The sequence below is a fragment of the Artemia franciscana genome, chromosome 4 (assembly GCF_032884065.1).
Source record: "Artemia franciscana chromosome 4, ASM3288406v1, whole genome shotgun sequence".
NCBI lineage: Eukaryota > Metazoa > Arthropoda > Branchiopoda > Anostraca > Artemiidae > Artemia > Artemia franciscana.
In genome coordinates, this window is record NC_088866.1 from 43,127,311 (window position 1) to 43,145,649 (window position 18,339).

Sequence of the window (18,339 nt, forward strand, 5' to 3'; positions counted from 1 at the left end):
TTTTCTCTCATATATCTTAAAAAGCCCATAGTTTCCCCAAGGAAAATCCTACAAAAGATGCAAATAACGGCTAAAACTTTACTTAATTTTACTAGTTTCCATTCTCGGCCAAATGGTAGCAGTAGAACAACCAGTTTGTTCAAACTGTGTAGATACAAATTAAGGTTTACTGCGTGGGTTATCCCGTCCTCGAGGAATGGTATATGTTATATCAAAAGTCTGCAGCTCCATACATCATAGAAATAAAGAAGATCTACGTACTCTGATGCTCTAAATACCTGTCTAGCATATAACGTTAAAAACAGATATATATATATATATATATATATATATATATATATATATATATATATATATATATATATATATATATATATATATTTGTAAATCGAAAAAATCTTCAAATTGTGTTTTCAGAAGCAAATCTCTAGTGTCGCCTGTACTGTAAGAGCCATAAACCTTCACGTATTATTTATCTATATTTCTCCAGGGCCAATTCATATGGAAGGTGTGGTCGTAGAAGCTTCAGAGGGGAATTGTTTGATATCAAACTAAAGTTCTTGTGTTCTTTTTAAGAGTCAAAAATGACTGGGGAGCAACCAGACCATCTTTCTTGACTTTTTTCTGCCCCTCCCTCTTAACTATCAAAGAGATTCTGTTAAAATGTAGAAATAGTAGTTTTGTTCAATACAAGTGAGTTCAATAAAATTGCCTCCGAGGATAACATAAACCCCACAGGCGCTGGGACGAGGACTGGAAACAATAAATATTAGTAATTGTTTGAAGATACGTTTTATTAGGAAACTGGGGGCTTCTGCAATATTTCAGGAACAGCTAAGGTTGTCAAGTTGAAACTTTCTGGAAATGTTGAACTCAATTAAAAGACACTATTTGCATCCAGGTTGTCAAAAAGGCGTATGTGCAGTGAATCAGGACGGCTAAAATAGTTAAGTTGGAACTTTCAGGTGATGTTAAGCTAAATAAAAAACACTATATGCATCTAGGTTGTCAAAAGAATATATCTGCAATATCGCTAGTCCGGCTAAGGGTGTTAAGTTGAACTATTCAGAGAATATTGAATGGGATGGTGAACTAAAACAAAACACACTATTTGCCTCCAGGTTTTCAAAAGGTCATGTCTTGAATATCTTAGGAATAACCAAGGGCATTAAGCTGAAATTTGCAGGGAATCTTGTGAGGGATTATGGTTGCAGCGACAGTTACAACTTAGTAAAGAACGAATTTTAGCCCATAATAACCAAAAATTAAAAATGAGTTTTGGAAAAAAAACTTTCAAGTGAGAACAATTGCCATGTAAAATTGGTTCTAGAATGGCAACTATCAAATCATCTTGACCAAGACTGTCACGATGTTATTCCATAATTCCATTATGGAACGCGATCGTAAAATGAGTGAAATATTGGATACTTCCCATTATATTAACCTGGGCAAAAAATTATTTCTAAGAAATATTTTACATTAGAGAAGTAAAAAAAAAATGACAAATTCAAATTGACAAACTCGCAGTCGTTACTGTAGGGTGACTTACCCTTCAATCCCCCTCCTTGGGAGGAGAGTCCTATAGACGCTGCACTGTAGTAACTAATTACAGTACGTTTTTTCATGTTTATATAGTTGTGTTGCGACTGATAAGAAGTTAAAACAATGAATAGCAATTCAAAAAAATTAACTCCAGATCCATTTTATTTAATGCTTTTTTTTAAAGCCAATCGCTTAACAGGTCTGGTATTATATAATGCTTTTCTTGGTTGTTTAGTATTATAATGTAGAAGAGAAAATCCGAATTAATTATTTTCATTGTGAATAGGACTGGAATAGGGTTCTCTCTTATTTCTATTTAGGGCTAATTTTGGTGTATATATTTCTTGATTTCGAAAATGAAATTGGATTTAATTTCTTGAATTGCCATTCAAAAAAATATCTGAAGAAGAAGTTTTTCAAGGAAAAGTAAAGACTATTAAAATTAGGGCAAAAAAATAAAAAATAAAAACCTACAATAATTCAAACTCAGAATGACAAGCAATCCAGGTTGCAGCGGTAGCTAGCAACCTGGTAAGAGACAATCACTGCCCTTAGTAAAAACTGCAATAACCCATAACTCTTAAAATAGGGTCATATCAAAACAGAAAGTATACTATTAGAACCACCTTGTACAAAACCCCTATATAGCAAACTAACCAACCCTTGGCTTCAAGGGAAATGTATTTGCTTGAAAATAATGAAATAGTTCATTATTAGAACTGCCTTGTCCAAAACCCCTATATAGGAAACTTACCATCCCTTGGCTTGAATTATGAGAAAGATCTATTGGTTTGAAAAACAATAAAAGTTGCTTGAACTACGATATTCTGCATATGCGGCATCTTTTTTTCTTTTCCCCCTCGTTGCATTAAATTACCATTAAAGAATAAATGAAACCCAAAATCAACAGAAATTAAATCAACAATCATAGCAAAAAAACATACAACAGGTACTAATATTAACGAATAAATAAATTTTAAACGAGTAAAGCTTAAATTGAATATGCAAATCAAGCTTGAAACGAGTAAAAATCTTTTGCTATTGAAGTATAAATGAAACCCAAAACAAACAGAAATTAAATAAACAATCATAGCAAACAAACACACAACAGGTACTGATGTAAATGAATAGATTAATCTTAAAACAAGTGAAACATAAACTGAATCTGCAAATAATTTTTAAAACGAAAAAAAAATCACTACAAACAAGGGTTTGGGTACTTTCTTAAGACCTATAATTTTTGGATAATGGCAAAACATACAACATTTGTACGGGGTGTGGGGTATTGTGTCAACCCCGGAGTTTTTTCTTTTATTTGATCTTTGGACTATTTTTAACAAAATAGATGTGTTATAAATTTATCGGAAGCATTTGGGGGGGAAAGCGGGGGTGGGGTAGTTGCCCTCTGATCACTTAAAAGGGCTGTAGAACTTCCAATTTCCAATAGAATGCCCCCTCCGAAGTTTATACGACCACCCCTTCCGTATAAAGTGCCTCTGGGACAAAAAAACATTGAAGCCTTATGTCCTTTACTGTAGGCAACGCGATAACATTACCTCTTATTCAATTTTTATTTGATGGTCCTATTTTTAATTTTGCACTGAGAACGGTCGAGCAACGGTCTGGGCTGAAATATTTACATTGCACTTTAATTTTTACTGGCTGTAAATATCCTCGTTTTTTCTTATCTTGCCAGAACAGAAATTAATATTCAACAAAGTTTCTCCAAAAAGAGAAGTTTTCCAAAGAAAAGGAAAGAGCCTAAAACCTGAGACAAGCAGAAATGAAGTCTTATAATCATTAAGTATTGAAATGACCCGAAAATATTATCAATGAATTTCACTTAAGTAGAAAAATGTATATATAAACAAAAAAAATTGGCACCGTTTGAGTAGTGTGCTATTTTAGAATATAATAGACATGTTTGTGACAAGTTGTGAAGTTTTGGTCAGACCTGGTCCCCCCCCTCCCCACCCTGGGTTCAGACCTGTTTGTATGACATGAAATTTTCACAATTGATCATAAAAAAAGTATCTTCAATTACTGTTTCTATTATTGAGCTTTATCAAAAGACAACTGCTTCAAAACTTGGAAAGACTACTTCAAAATACCGATATCTGTATGCCAAATTTTGACTAAAATCCATTAAAATTCCAACCTTGGATATACTACAGAATTAAAACGTCCCTTAGTCCTACGCAGAACCCTTTCATGACTTATGTGGCAACTGAGCCAAACACACCCCCAGGATGTTTCATATACAGGGTGACCCAAAAAGATTCGTACCCATGAAAATTTAAATTATGGTTTTGATTAAAAAGCTATTTATTTCAAATTACCATCACACATTGTTCAGTTTGTGGAAGACCATTCATCAGAGTTTCAGCTATTTCTATCAATTTTTAGTCAATTTATGGCTTTCTAAGATGTGCTCCAAAGTCCACCATTTCGTTGCAAGCAAACCTGTACGCGTCTGGCAAAGTTTTGAATCACTTTTCTACATTCCTCTTTCGGGATGGCTCTTATTTTTGCTGTGATGGCAGTTTTCAGTTCTTCAATTGTTTGTGGATTTCCCTGGTATACATTGCCTTTGAGGAAACCCCACTGATAAAAATCTGGGGGGTTAAGATCTGGTGAGTGCGGGGCCCATTCCACATCGCATCTTCTGCTTATGAGTCTCTCTTCAAACCTCTGCCTCTACCAAGAAATAGTTTGGTTGGCTGTATGAGATGTGGCCCCGTCTTGCTGAAACCATTGTGAAGCTCTCACAACCCCTCCCCGGCGTCCTAGCGATGCCCAGTACTTGTTCAGAACAGCTATGTAGCGCTCCTTGTTGACTGTCTGGGATCGGCCGTTATCATCTTCGAACCAAAAACGCCCGATAATCCCGTGCTTGCTCATGGCCACCCAGGCAGTACATTTGACGGAATGAAGCGGCCTCTGAAGCGCTTCTTCCGGAACCTTCGAACCCCAAAAAATATGTTTTTTGCTATTGACGTGCCCGGAAAGCAAAAAATGGGCTTCATCCGAGAACCAAACGTCCTCAAGAAAGTTTTCATCATTTTCAAGCAAATTACAGAACCATTCACACATTGTTATTCGCTTTTTCTTGTCAGCATTAGTTAATGTATGCTTTATTTGAATCTTGTATGGGTATAGGTTCAGATCATACGTAAGAACACGCCGTACTGACTCCCTTGTTATTCCGAGTTCTTGGCTGCGTCTACGCACTGATTTCCTAGGGCTGCGTCCTACTGAATCCCTCACTGGAGCAATGTTTTCTTCTGTCCTTGCACTCTTCTCCCTGCCTGAATAAGCTCCCCCTGCGGCTTTAGAACATAGGTCCACCACAGTCCCATGCTCTCTAAACTTCTTAATCCAACTAACAATCGTTGATTTTGATGGAAAGTTGCGACAATGGAAACGCTTTCGAAACTGAATTTGTACACTTTTTTATGATTTTGTCGCAAAATAGGTCTCCAGGGAGAATATCTTTTGCTGATTTGTCCAAGACATTTCCAGGGCAACTATAGCTGCAAATGATCATCCATAGGTTCACCTTTCACGTCCTGCACCACAAAAGACATTCATTTAAAAATGGATTTTTTATGGATTTAAAAAATGGATATATATATATATATATATATATATATATATATATATATGTGTGTGTGTGTGTATATATATATATTTATATATGATGACTATTTTATCCAAGATATTTTTGATTAAATTAAAATTAAATAAGCAGAATCCTAGTGGCGTTTTATGGAGCGACCTGGCTTAATAGTAAACCAAACTCTAAAAAATTGAATTTTGATACTAATAGATACGTCAAAAGAATCAGAGTTTTATGCTGATTTTACGAGCCTGAGAAAATTTGCCTTACTTTTGAAAATAGGGGGAAATACCCTCTAAAAGTCATAGAATCTTAACAAAAATCTCACCATCGCATTTAGTGCATCAGAGAACCATACTGTAAAAGTTTCAAGCTCCTATCTACAAAAATGTGGAATTTTGTAATTTTTGCCACAAGACCGATCAAGGGTGCGTGTTTTATTTTTTCATTTCTTTTTTCAGGGGTGATGGTTGATTTAGATAAATGATAAAACAAGTAGAAAGTAAAGTGAATAATTTAGACCAACTTTTTCAAATAGAAATTACTACAAATGGGAATGGGGTTACAGCCCCCTTTCCATTCTTAAACATTCTAACAGTCTATTGTGTCATTTGCGCTTTACAGAAAGCCAAATATATTTTAGACGTTTTCTTTTGTAATTGACATATTGAAAAATCATGAGTTTCGGTTAATTAAGATTTCGAATCTAGAATTCTTGGGGCTTCCAGAAATCAATATAACTATATATTGAACATTTACTTAATTTTCGTTTGTATTTTCGCTCATAAGGATTATTATGATTATTGTTTTGATTATTTTCGTCATTTTTTGGAAAAATTAATCTACATTGTTCCAAATAAGCATAGCTTTAAATAAAACGTTAATGACGTAATAGCATTTAGAAGGGAGGGAGAAACAGTAGGCTTACTCCTGTTTGTATTAATTTTGATCGTTTTCAATTTGACTTGATTGTTCATTTTAAATTCTCGTAAGCATACCTTCATTTGAAAAATACTCCAATTTCTGATCACTTTTCAATTCATGCCGGAAATAACCCTTCCATGGAAATTTTTCCGACTCAAATCTTTGCCGACTCAATTTTACATATTGAGAAGTTTCTGGGGGTTTGGAATTATCTAGAGGATTCTTTCATATGAGGGGAAGGGGGAGAGATTTTCCATTGGAGATATTCCTCATGGTTGAATTTTCAGCGAGAGAAATTCTCCATGGGGAAGCAACTTTCTGCCGGGTTGAAGGGGGAGGGGATTTCCGTAAAATTTCCGTGTAGGGGGATTTCTGGCATGAATTGAAAATCAATCAAAAATCGAAGTCTTTTTCAAATGAAAGTATGCTAAGGACAATTTTTCTGGTTGCATTGTCCGCAAAAAAATTTCTGGAGGAAGGGGGGAGGGCTCAGCGAAGATGGAATTATCCTGGGGATTTTGCGCGGAAGCAACTCTCCATGGAGGATTTTGTTTTAGAGGGGGAGCCAGATTTCCTGCCATTATTTAAAAAAATATCAGAAATTAAATATTTTTTTTACCGTAAATAAGGAGTAACATCAAAATTTTTAAACGAACAGAAATTATTCCATTTATGAGCCGGGTTGCTCCCTCCTAAATATGTCGTTCTTTACGCTAAATTTGACTTTTTGTCCCAATTCTTTAAGAACGACTCCTGAAATACAATGATCGTTTAATTAGAATAATATATCTTTTTAAGTGCTAAAAAAAACTTTTGCGTGAAGAGCGAGGTATTGAGGAGGCGGTATCCAACCTTTTATGCGGAGTAATTTGTGTTCGTTTTAAGTTTTAACGTTGCTTCTTACTTTCAGTTGGAGTTTTTTTTAATTAACAATAAAGAAACAATTATCTATCGGCCAGTCTCAGTTCGGTCTTTGACCTGTTAAGAGCTTTGTGAATTTCAATCAAACAGGTTTTCGTTGCAACGCTCAAGAGATAAATGAGCACAGAAAGATAAGTAAATAAAATATTAAGAAGGATAAGATAGACGTTAATAAGTGATTAGTTTTTTTTTATTACTATTTCGTTCAGCAGTTTTCTTTTTGTACTAGGTCTTGAGATAAAAGCCAGAGGTGGGACCTAATGCTAAAAGTTTTGGTAATCATGCATCATCACTCCCAGATTGAAGGAAACACTATAATAACAAAAGAGGGCACACGATACCCCCCTGATAGTGTTTCCAAATAGAATAGTCGCTACAATGTCAGTTATTTTTCAGTCACCTTTCTAATTAGGTCTGAAATAGCCTCTTTCTGTAAAACTTGAGAATTTTTTTCGAATTAACCTTATTTTGTATTATTCTTTATTATTTTATGTTATTCTGTATTATTTTGTATTATTCTGTATTATTTTGCAAACTACTACAAAAAATAATGTAAAGCAACATAAAAGCCAACTTTTGCTTTAAAGCCCCCCCCCCCTCCTGATCCTATTTTATCTAATTTTTTAGATCCTCATTTGTCATAGAATCATCAAAAGATCTAATGTATTTGTCACCAAGGAGACCTGACCATTTAGCGTCAAAGGTAAGGGTAAATATGCAAACACTTCGTTCTTCAAAGATACACATATATGTATTTTAGGGTGACCGCACAAAATATATATCGGAATTTTGTTTGTCTCAGCCCACAAAACAATATTCCCAGATATTGAGATGGCCGAAATTTGAGCTCGATTAAGCGACGTTAACCCGTGCCGCTCGTCGCTCAAAATTCTGAAAAATCCAAATTTTTGGCCAAGAAGCTGAGTATGGAGCCATAACTCCAGAATGATAAATAATAAAACACGCTTAATATCTCAAAAGAAAGTCAATGTTGTTATTGAAACTTTATGTTCTATAAATAATTATTGTCATTTCGAGGAAAAGTTCTACAACACTCTTTAGTCCGAATAACGCGACCTTGTACCTTTAGGAGGCAGTTTTGGGTATTCTTAGAACTTTACGGGTTTTTCCATAATCAGTCTCGGAATTGACATTTTTTCTATTAAAATATATTTTGAAACTCAATTTTCAAATATAATGAGCCTTTTGTTTAAGTTTAATCTTTTATTCCTTGTACCTTTAGGAGGCAGTTTTGGGTATTCTTAGAACTTTACGGGTTTTTCCATAATCAGTCTCGGAATTGACATTTTTTCTATTAAAATATATTTTGAAACTCAATTTTCAAATATAATGAGCCTTTTGTTTAAGTTTAATCTTTTATTCTATGGGGATTACCTGACTAGTTTACCAAAGAAAGCTCCGTTTGACGAAAGGAAACACAGCACCTGAACCTGGTAGGCAGCATCCACCAGGAATCGGGATCTTGGAGGAAATAAACGCCCCTAAAGAAGCTATAGAAAATCCAGGATCATCTGAAAGCAAGAAGTTTTATTTGAAAGGGGTATTAAAGACATTTTAAACATTAAATTGTCCATTTTGTTTGGTCGATGTAAAGTATCCTACATAAATTCCACGGAATTTTTAATAACTACTCCAGAAGCATTAAATCTTAACCCTCTTGAGTACTAAGTCTCGAAATCTTCATTGCACCATAGAAGGCAAATGCTCAGAGAACAATATACTAAAAATTTGTTGGTAGAGTAAATATCCCTGAAAAAGAGTCCCTGATTGTCCATTGGGAAGGTAAACTTTGCCGGGTGTTTAAAAAAATGAACAATGTGAGCCAGTAGCTATTGCAATTTCATATGACGAAAAGGAACAGTGCCTGGGAGTTCCTGCAACAGCAAATAGCTCTGGAGAGGAGCAAGCCATAGCCGTACATGAATGCCTACATGAATGGGGTCTTTCCAACAATGTCAAGGTGATGTGCTTCGACAATACAGCATCCAACACGGGAAGACTCAAAGGAGCATGCATCATATTAGAGCTTATAAGTGTTCGGGAAAGAGTTGTTGTACCTAGTTTGCCGTCATCATATCTTGGGAATTCTGTTAAGAGGCACTTTCAACACAAAAATAGGATCAACTGCTGGGCCTCATCCAGACATTTTTAAGAGATTCCTCACTGCGTGGCCTAAGGTAGACAAAGGAAAATACGATACAGGTATCATTGACAATCTTGTACAAAAGCAGCTAACTCCAGAAGTAATTGCAAATGTTGCTGCTCGATTCGAAACCAAATTAACTGAAAGCCATCTCAGGGATGACTATAAATAGGCATTGCAGTTGGCTCTGGTATTTATTGGATCTTTATGCGACAATTTTTGGGTTTAGAACTCCAGGAGCCATTCATCATGCTAGGTGGTTGGTAAAGGCTATTTAATTCTTTAAAATTTTCACGACTTTAACAACCTTCTCACAAAAGATAAAGGCCAAAAGCAATACGTCCTCTAAGTTGTAAGCAATTGCCAAATATTATATTCTGACGTTTCAAAAACTACTTTAACAAAAGCTCTAGAATAGATTGAATAAGAATATAAAATTATCAACTCATGATTTTACTATGTCTGTGTCATTTTTGGGTCTGTTTTGTGTGTATTGTATACCTGACGTTTATATTTTACAATAGAAATGTCATTAGACTTCTCAGTATTACTTTTTTAATTATATTTCTGCTTTAAACTAAAAAATATGCCAAAAAAAGCCAAATGCACAAAGTACACTCCTAGTGGTACCAGGTCACGTCTCTGGGGCTAAATACTGTTGTAACGTGGTTTGACTTAAAATAACAACAAATTTGTATAGAATATGAATTTTGAAGAACAATATTGGGTTTCTTTTGAGTTATTAAACGGGTTTTTATTTATCGTCCTGAAGTTATGGCTCGCTAGGTTCGCTTTTTGGCCAAAAATTTAATTTTTTTTTTCGAACTTTGTGTGACGAGCGGCATGGGTTTAAGATTTAAAATTTTTCCACGAAAAAAGTTTGTTTTTCTTTTCTGAGTATTCTTATTGTATCAATAATTTTACTGAACATTTTCCAGTGCAAGAAGTGCCCGACTACTTGCTTTCACAGCCCATTTATCAATTTTCTTTCTTTTTCCAGATATCCTCTATGAGAGAGGAGACAAACGATTTAGAAAAGATGTTGGATAATCGTCACACAATTGTTCACAATAAGGACATGGTGGCCACAAGCACGTCCAAGATTCAAAGGCCATCTATACTATTAGAAGGGTATTTATTCAAAAGAACATCAAGTAAATTCAAAACTTGGAACAGGCGTTGGTTCATCATATGGAAAAATCAGCTTGCCTACAGAAAAAGAAATGGTAAGGCAGTTGAACTCAATGTTCGTGTAGGTGGTAGACTGTGTGGAAATCGAACCTTTTGAGGATTAATTTCAAAATAGTATAAAGGAAAGTTTTTCGAAGAAGAGTAAAGAGCGAAGTCAAAAAGTAATAAGAGTAGACAAGAGTTATAAAATAGGTCGAATTTAAACGACCATGAATTACTATAAATAAATAACTGAAAACTAAGACGAACAGACATTAAACGAAATAATCTAGTCGAGTTTGAAACAAATAGAGAGTAGATTTTCGTTGTTTGGACAACTTAACGTATTGTAGAAACCACTGGTCGGCTTTGCTGACAAATGTTTTGCTGGAGCAAAACTTAGGCTTTGTTTCTTTGCTATCGACATTAAGTTGTAGTTATCAATCCCTGGAAAGCTCTAAAATGATATTTCCCGAGAAGATTTGTTTCTTTAAGAGAAATTATTACATGCTCACTAAAGACGGTCTCAGAGTAGGCATTTGTGGCATAAAAAAAAAAAAAAAAAAAAAAAAAAAAAAAAAAAAAAAAAAAAAAAAAAAAAAAAAAAAAAAAAAAAAAAAATTCTCTGTCTTCGGACCCCAACCAATCCCACAAACTTGTGTATTTTTATTCTGTCTCAAAACAGAAGTCTAATTCAAATTATTTCTATAAATTCAGGAAGCATTATTAAGGGTATATTAATTGTCTCAAAATAATATATTCTATTCGTTTCCCATTAATCAATGGTAAGAGGCCCAGCCTTGGTTTTTGTCATCAAGATTGCCTCAGAAATTAAGTTTTGCGCTGCCCTATCATTTACAACTGTTTCTTAACTAATCGCAAAAGAATTAACGCAACTGTGTCCAAGCCCTTCCTATTGGTATCCAAGCCCACCCTCTACTGCTACAAGTGATTGTCGGCTTTTGATCACAAGTCACTCTATGACAGGGGAAAATTCTCCAGCCATGAAAATTTAAGCCTATTTGCGTCTTGACCGTAAAGAAGGTCTGTTTTCTAAGAACAAATTTCCGGCAATACTATCCTTGACTGTAGGAACTAGTCTTTCAAATTTCAAGCAAATCCAGATACTTTCCTGCGGGAGGTAGGCAGGGCTCAAAAGTGATATACGGCTCTAAGAATCTGTCCTTTATGCCCTCTTGGCTGGATTACTGGTCTCATGTTGTTCAAGTAGATCTGAGTGCTTTCGTACAAAGGTCGGAATAGTGGCTTACCCATTTAAAAATCGCAATTCACGTTTTCCGTTGACCAAGCGTGCTTGTTCAATATATTTTATCGTTGTTTCTGTCATTGAAAAAAAACAGCCTACCTTTTGAATAAATAGCTGGAGGGAATGGCGGAGGGAGGGCATTGGTACATTGGCCTACTTTCTGGCTCTATTCATACAGACAAAAAATTCTTGTATGATTCTGATTCAAACAAGGTACGAATTGCAAAACTTTTTGACTAAAATATCGGTAGCGATAGGGGCGGCATATAGAAGGTGTTATTTGCCGACTTAGGCTATTTAATCGTGTATATTGAATGGTCTTTCAATGATTTTGGTTGAGACAACCTTGAAAATGTTTCTCGTTTTTCAAAATTCTGATATTGGGAGAGACAGGGAGATTTGGATGGACAATAATTTTTGTACCAATTCTCCAAAATTATGCATTTTGGACTTGGACTGTTTTTGCTGGAGCGTTTTGCAGTATGTTTTCGGATATCCGTAGCTTGGATTCAGCTTTTTTCCCTGAATCACCCAGCAAGCATGTTTTTGCGCTCGGATTGAGAATCCTTGCATGGCTGAGGATAAGGTGTAACATGCCTATCGTAATATTACGTAATATTGAGACATGCAAGTCTCATCGTTCTGCCCATCAATAATTACAACCTATCTACCTTTGGATTGCACGCTTGGGGTTAATGCCGGGGAGATATCACTAGCCCGCTTTCTACCTCCAATCACACGGATTGAAAATCCTTGTATGATTTCAGTTCAAACTGGTACGATAAACCTGGATGGGCAATTGCTTCTTCAGTACATCTTTAAAACTTGGCTCGTTTCTGAACTTTTTTCGTAGTCTGTAAAAAATTTCTGGAACTTGCACTCAGCTCATTGTTAAACCAAGTCACTCCGCTAGATTATTTTGTACTGAGATTAAGAATCCTTCATGGCTCAGGTTTGCACAAGTTGTAGCATGCCTACCTATCTGCTAATAAGATGGTAGTGGAGGAGGGGATAGACGGGTCATGGACCCAATTTGCACCTTCAGAAATACATATTGAAATTATTCGCATGATTCTAGTTTCAATACGAAGTAGTAGGCCCTCTCTTTTGACTGTAATATGTCTGTAAATATAATGATAATTTACATAACTAAGGACCCTTGCCCTTTTATCTCCATGGGTCATGCTCCCTCCCCCCACATAAGACGCACCTTTTATAGGCCTTTTGATCATTCTTTTTACAAACGGGTATTTAAAACAAATTATCGCTCTACGGGGATAAGTGGGGGCAAAACAGGGTGAGCTGGGCTTACCTTGGTTTCCCTAAAAAGGGACATTAAAATGTTTAATTTCCCTTCGAACGAGCCCCTTCCCGAGTGTCTGCAGCAATCTCATCTATATTATATGGCTTTGAGAAAAAATACACATCTGTCGCTCTACCTAGTCAGCTCTTCTATTCTGACTATAATTGCTATCAATTCTACTCAGAATTAACATAAAATCCTAGGAAACGTCATTTATTTCATTTTATGAAATAAGTAGGAAAGGACCAAACAATATAAAACTATTCTTTGTTTACCACCTTACGCAATAATGTGTTTTTGGCGAATTGTTGAGGGTTCTAAGGGTTGAATAAACAAACAGCCGGTAATTGTCTAATTCCCAAACTTGAGTTCTGTCTAATTATTGATGAGGCCTTGAGTTTTGCTACAGACAGGAAAACATTTTAATTTATAACTACTCGTGCCTCTCGTTCTTTGTTACCTCTTTTACATCAAGATCCGCTACTTGAACTATTTCATTTAGAAGCCACTTTATTCATTTAGTTTTAGGTTGTCCCTTAATTTAGGTGTAAGGGAAGTCTGTCCTAACACTGTTCTTGAATTTCAAAGGGTATTTGCTTAGTTAAAGAAAGGCTTCTTTTTCTTCTGCAAAAAAGAAAGAAGATGTTAGTCAAGGTTTTATAAAAAAAAGTGAAGTTTTTCTTGAAAAGTTTTTCTTTTCAAACTGTGAAAATTAGTGAAGTTACGACAACTTAAAGATTGGCTAAACAATACCAAAAACAATAATATCAGAAAGGTAAACCATTCATTAGTAAAAAAAAATTAAGTGCCAAAATGCCAGAAAGTTAAAAAGGTAAAAACTCAAACAAAACAAAAAAAAAATGAGATAAAATTAGCGTTAAAAAGATTTAAAACAGAAAATATAAGCAAGGGGAGGGAACAAAAGAATCAAACGAACATAAAACTTGAGTATCACCAATACCAAAGAAAAAAAAAGGAAAACTAGCGGTTTATTTTATCAGTAATGAAGGGGACAAAGGTTTTTTCATACCTGGAGGTTAAGCAACGAATATGAGACAAGATTAGAACGGGTTCAGAAACAGTACGTGGCATGCGGTGTCTGGATAGGGAGTGCATTCTGGGGAAAATATTTTCCGTGCGAAGGTTTATTATTGCATTTTTTGCAAAATTGAGGCACAATGCTCCTCTCCTGCGCTCAAGAGTTTTCAGCTTTGCCTTTGTTAGAAGGAGCAAGTACGGTACCTTAGCTTCTTTAAAATTTATGCTCTGGGACCTTTTTTGAATGGATTCATTTTTTTCCAATTCATCGCGGGAGATGCCAGGATTCGAAACTGGACAAGCATATTTAAGATGCAGGCGGACAAAGGAAGTATAGATCCTTGAAGAATGGGAAGGGGGACTTTAAATTTCTTCAAGAGCTTAAGAAGAGTCATGGACACATTAGCTTTATGGGCAATATTTTTAACGTGGATATCCCACTTTAAATTAGATGAAATTGTAACCTCATTTAATTCAAAGAAGACACAGAAACATTTGGGGGGATTGTGTAGAGGAAAAGGGGTGAGGTTTTAAGGAAACACATTGGCATTATCATAGATTTAGAGGGGTTTACTCTCATGTTGAAGTCCGTAACGTCATCTGCAATATCAATGAGGATACTCATAAGACCTTGGAGAGTACCTTTGGGTACTCAATTGTGGACAGGGAGGGGACTGGAATAATGATTCCGATATTTGACTACATGTGATCTATGTGATAAAACGGAGGCAACCAATTTAAACAGGAAAGAATCAATAGTTACAAGTTTTTCAACTAAAATATTGTGGTTACCAAGGTCAAATCGTTTTTGAAGGTCGATAGAAATTAAATTTAGCCAGCAATTAGGTTTTCCGAGAATTTTCCACAATAAGAATTTCCCCAAATTCCTACCACTCAACTTTTTTACCTCGGAATACCAATTTTTGGTTTATTGGTGAACAATTCTTTGACCTTATTCTTGTAGTAGGATTGGGCAGATTTACGTATTTCCTTTTTAATTGCTTTTCTTAGTTTATTAGCTTCATCGAGTTTTACGGGTTGATTAATGAATAGTTTGTCGCTGGAGCACTTTTTAAATCTTTTTTGTGGGAAAGAAATTAGATATTTATCGTTTATCTTTTTGCGAAAGGTAGTGATTTTTTTATCAACATCATGCAAATTATAAATATCAGACCAATCCTCAGTACTCAACCACGTTCCAAAAGAAAGAAGGGCAGCATTTTAAAGGGGGCAGTAGAGCCAAAAGTTACTGAGAATTGAAAAGCCACAAGTTACTGAAAGAGTCACAAGTTACTGAGAATGTATGCTTAATATTAAAAGAGGGGGACAGGATGAGGGAAAATGATAACACCCACCCAATGGATGCGAAGCTGAGGGTGGGGGGGGGCTGTAAAAATTATTCAGATTAGTTAAAATGACATCTAAAGAGGTATTTCCCCTAGTTGTTGGTATTTTAACTATTTGCTTAACTTTTGAGAGGAGCAAATTGAATTCATCTTAAGTTCATTGGCATCACTAACCAGAAAAAGTTCGGCATATAAGTACTTAGAGATAACAAAATCAACGCTGGTCTGCAACTATTGGAGAAATTTGCATTTTTTGTCAATATTTTGGTTTGGCGAGTAATAGAAGACAGATATTGCAATGATATTATAGGGGCTTGGGAGTACCTTAGGTCTAGTACTTAGCCAAAGGATTTCGTAATACTCAGATAAATTAGGAACATGAATAATTTTAGAGAAAAGATCGCATTTAGTAAAAAAACATGACACCACCTCCTTTTTTTCAAGTGGGTGATCCAAAGGACGGAGCTTAATAATTCTGAATAATTTGACAAACTGAGAGACCTTTGGCCACGAGACTGTACTTCTGTAACAGCTATAACGTCAATTTGATTTAATTCTGATTGCACCTTCAGTTCAGTAAGTTTATCAAAATAAAGGCTTTCGGCGTTAGTAATTATAGATTTTAAATTTAAAAGGAATGGTTTTTTGGGGCGGACTATTTATTACAGGATGATTTTCGCATGCAGGAACTCTCAAACCAGAGTCACATTGGTAGGGTACCCACGGGGAATAAAGTGCAAGGGAAGGGGGAGAGGTTTCCTGGTGATACGAGAAGTCAAATGGGATTGTTCTTTATAGGGAGGGATGATAAGGCAAGATGGTGCTGGGAAAGGGAAGTAGGGTGGAGTGTGTCTGAGAGAGAAGGGGTTGGGTTGATTTTGGCTAAAGACGGATGGAGGCCAGAACCAGTTTTCAGATTCTTGGACGCACGGAGAGGATTTATGTCTATGGGATGTGGATTTTTGGGAGGGAAGTAAGTAAGGGGAGGGTTGGGGATAGTTTGAATCGGGTAAGGTGATCTGAGGGAATGGATCGACCGAGCACGCGTACTTACCTGGGACGGAGAGAAGACTTTCGAGGGATGGGTATATGGGGTATGTTGCTCTGCATTGGGTATGTAGAGGTATAAGACTGGAAGTCGACTGGAACACGACCCATGGGAGGAGGGGGTCGCGAATGCTTCGGCATCGCCTTAAAAGACGTTGGATTTTAAACCTGGGATCTACCACTGGTAATTCATGAGAAAAACAACACGATTGGTCAATAAAAGCTAAAACAGGACAATGGTCAACATGACCTAAACTGCACTTATCGGACATACAAATACCTAAAATAAAATTACGACAAATATTTAAAACTTGCACTGCTTACGAAACTTACAGAGATCATGAATAAAATGGTTACATATTACATTTTTTTTCTGCTTATTCTTGCGTTATCTTTCATTTCATTTTGCAAAAGTTTCTCAAAAACAATATCTATATCCTTGTCTGCATACGCTTTAGCATAAACCTTGTTAGTCCTCAAAATAACAGCGTCGTTATGACCTTTTAATTTCGGCATGCAACCGGAAGCGAGTAGGCTACTCGTTTATTCAGGAACTTGTTCCGTTACCATAGGAATAGAAGATATGTCTGTGGGATTATTTCGTTCATAAATAATTGATTCAGCTTCAATTTTTTTTTTCTTGACAATTCTGTTCAGTTGCATTGCTAATAACCTGTTTTGACACTAGTTCAACTGTACTTGACCTCTCGAATGAATTCGAAAAGGTCAGATTAGTTTTTTTTTTTTTTTTTTTTTTTTTTTTTTTTTTTTTTTTTTTTTTTTTTTTTTTTTTTTTTTTACTGTCACTTCATTTACTTCATTATTTTTTGATTGATTTTGCTTGGCTAAAAGAAAGAGGGAATGTCGAAAAAATTGAAGATATCCAGTTGGGGAGGAATATGATTGTTTTGTATAGCACATAGGGGGTCAGTAATAATGGACAAAACGTACCTTAATGTCTCTTCTAGTCTGTCTTTTAATTTCAAAAGCCACAACGCAGACTCTCGTTTAAGAATTTCAAGATTAGTAGAGCAGATTTCTGTATGGCAAGCAAGATGTTTAACTCAGTTTTGATACATTATATTATCACTGGTAGAACGTGAGTAGGATTCGGTTTGAACAGATACCTCATATAAGGTTTTTGGTTTTCCATTGGTGGTGTCAAGAGTAGAGGATGGGTCCACGGTAAAAATGGTAGTGCCCTCAGTCTGACAAGCAGCTTCTAGAGGGGGCCATCACTTCATGCTGGAGGTAGGGGAAAGCTGGAATCAACTCCTGTGAGAGGGGGGTGGTGATTTAAGTTCTTTTAGGATGCTAAGCATCCTAGCTCTTGAATTTGGAGAACTGGGGTGCGAGGAGTAGGTAAAACAGGGGAGTTTAAAGAATTTTCCTGCATGGTTGAAATTTTGTTAGAGGAGCAGTCTGGACAACACCAACTCTCACTCCACTCCAATTAGCTACACCAACTTTCGCACACTTTTTCGCTCCTGCATGGAACGAGCAATTGCACCCTCCACATTTCACAGAGTTAGAAAAGACTCTTAGCCTATATTTGGGACCAACCAGTCTTTGGCTAACCATCTTTTTTAAAGAGGTTAATGGTACGAAAGATAAATTTTGTTCACTGGGTAACAACCAAGATGCTCACAGGCTGGATGCTAGATGAAGACTCGAATATTTACAAGCCTTCCCCTGTATACTGGTTTGTCACTATGGCACTTTCTATTTTGAGTATTATGTCTTTCGGTCCCCAAGGTAATCGTCTCTTTGGCAGTCATAGCTAATTCTCCACATGAATCAGCTAAGTGTATTCTAAAGAGAAGATAAATTTTATTTTTAACAAAAAAAATATAGCTATTAAATACCTAAACGTATGTGTTTGGGGGAAGGAGACACAGAAGAATCACCCAACTAACCAAAAAAGTTTTGGAAGACTAATATGAGAAACTGACTAAACTAATATTCCTTTAAACACATTCTAGGGGGTATGGAAATATC

General features: G+C 35.8%; 1 protein-coding gene across 1 annotated transcript in view; it reads left to right on the forward strand.

Annotated features, from left to right (window-relative positions):
- Positions 1-18,339, forward strand: part of LOC136026461 (arf-GAP with coiled-coil, ANK repeat and PH domain-containing protein 2-like) — a gene marked incomplete in the record, with an annotated part of 109,865 nt that overhangs the window by 36,607 nt on the left and 54,919 nt on the right. Inside the window, 2 exon segments of the mRNA XM_065703059.1 lie at positions 10,171-10,396; positions 18,324-18,339. The exon segment at positions 18,324-18,339 is cut by the window's right edge and continues 90 nt beyond it. Of these exon segments, the coding sequence (XP_065559131.1) occupies positions 10,171-10,396; positions 18,324-18,339 (242 nt within the window).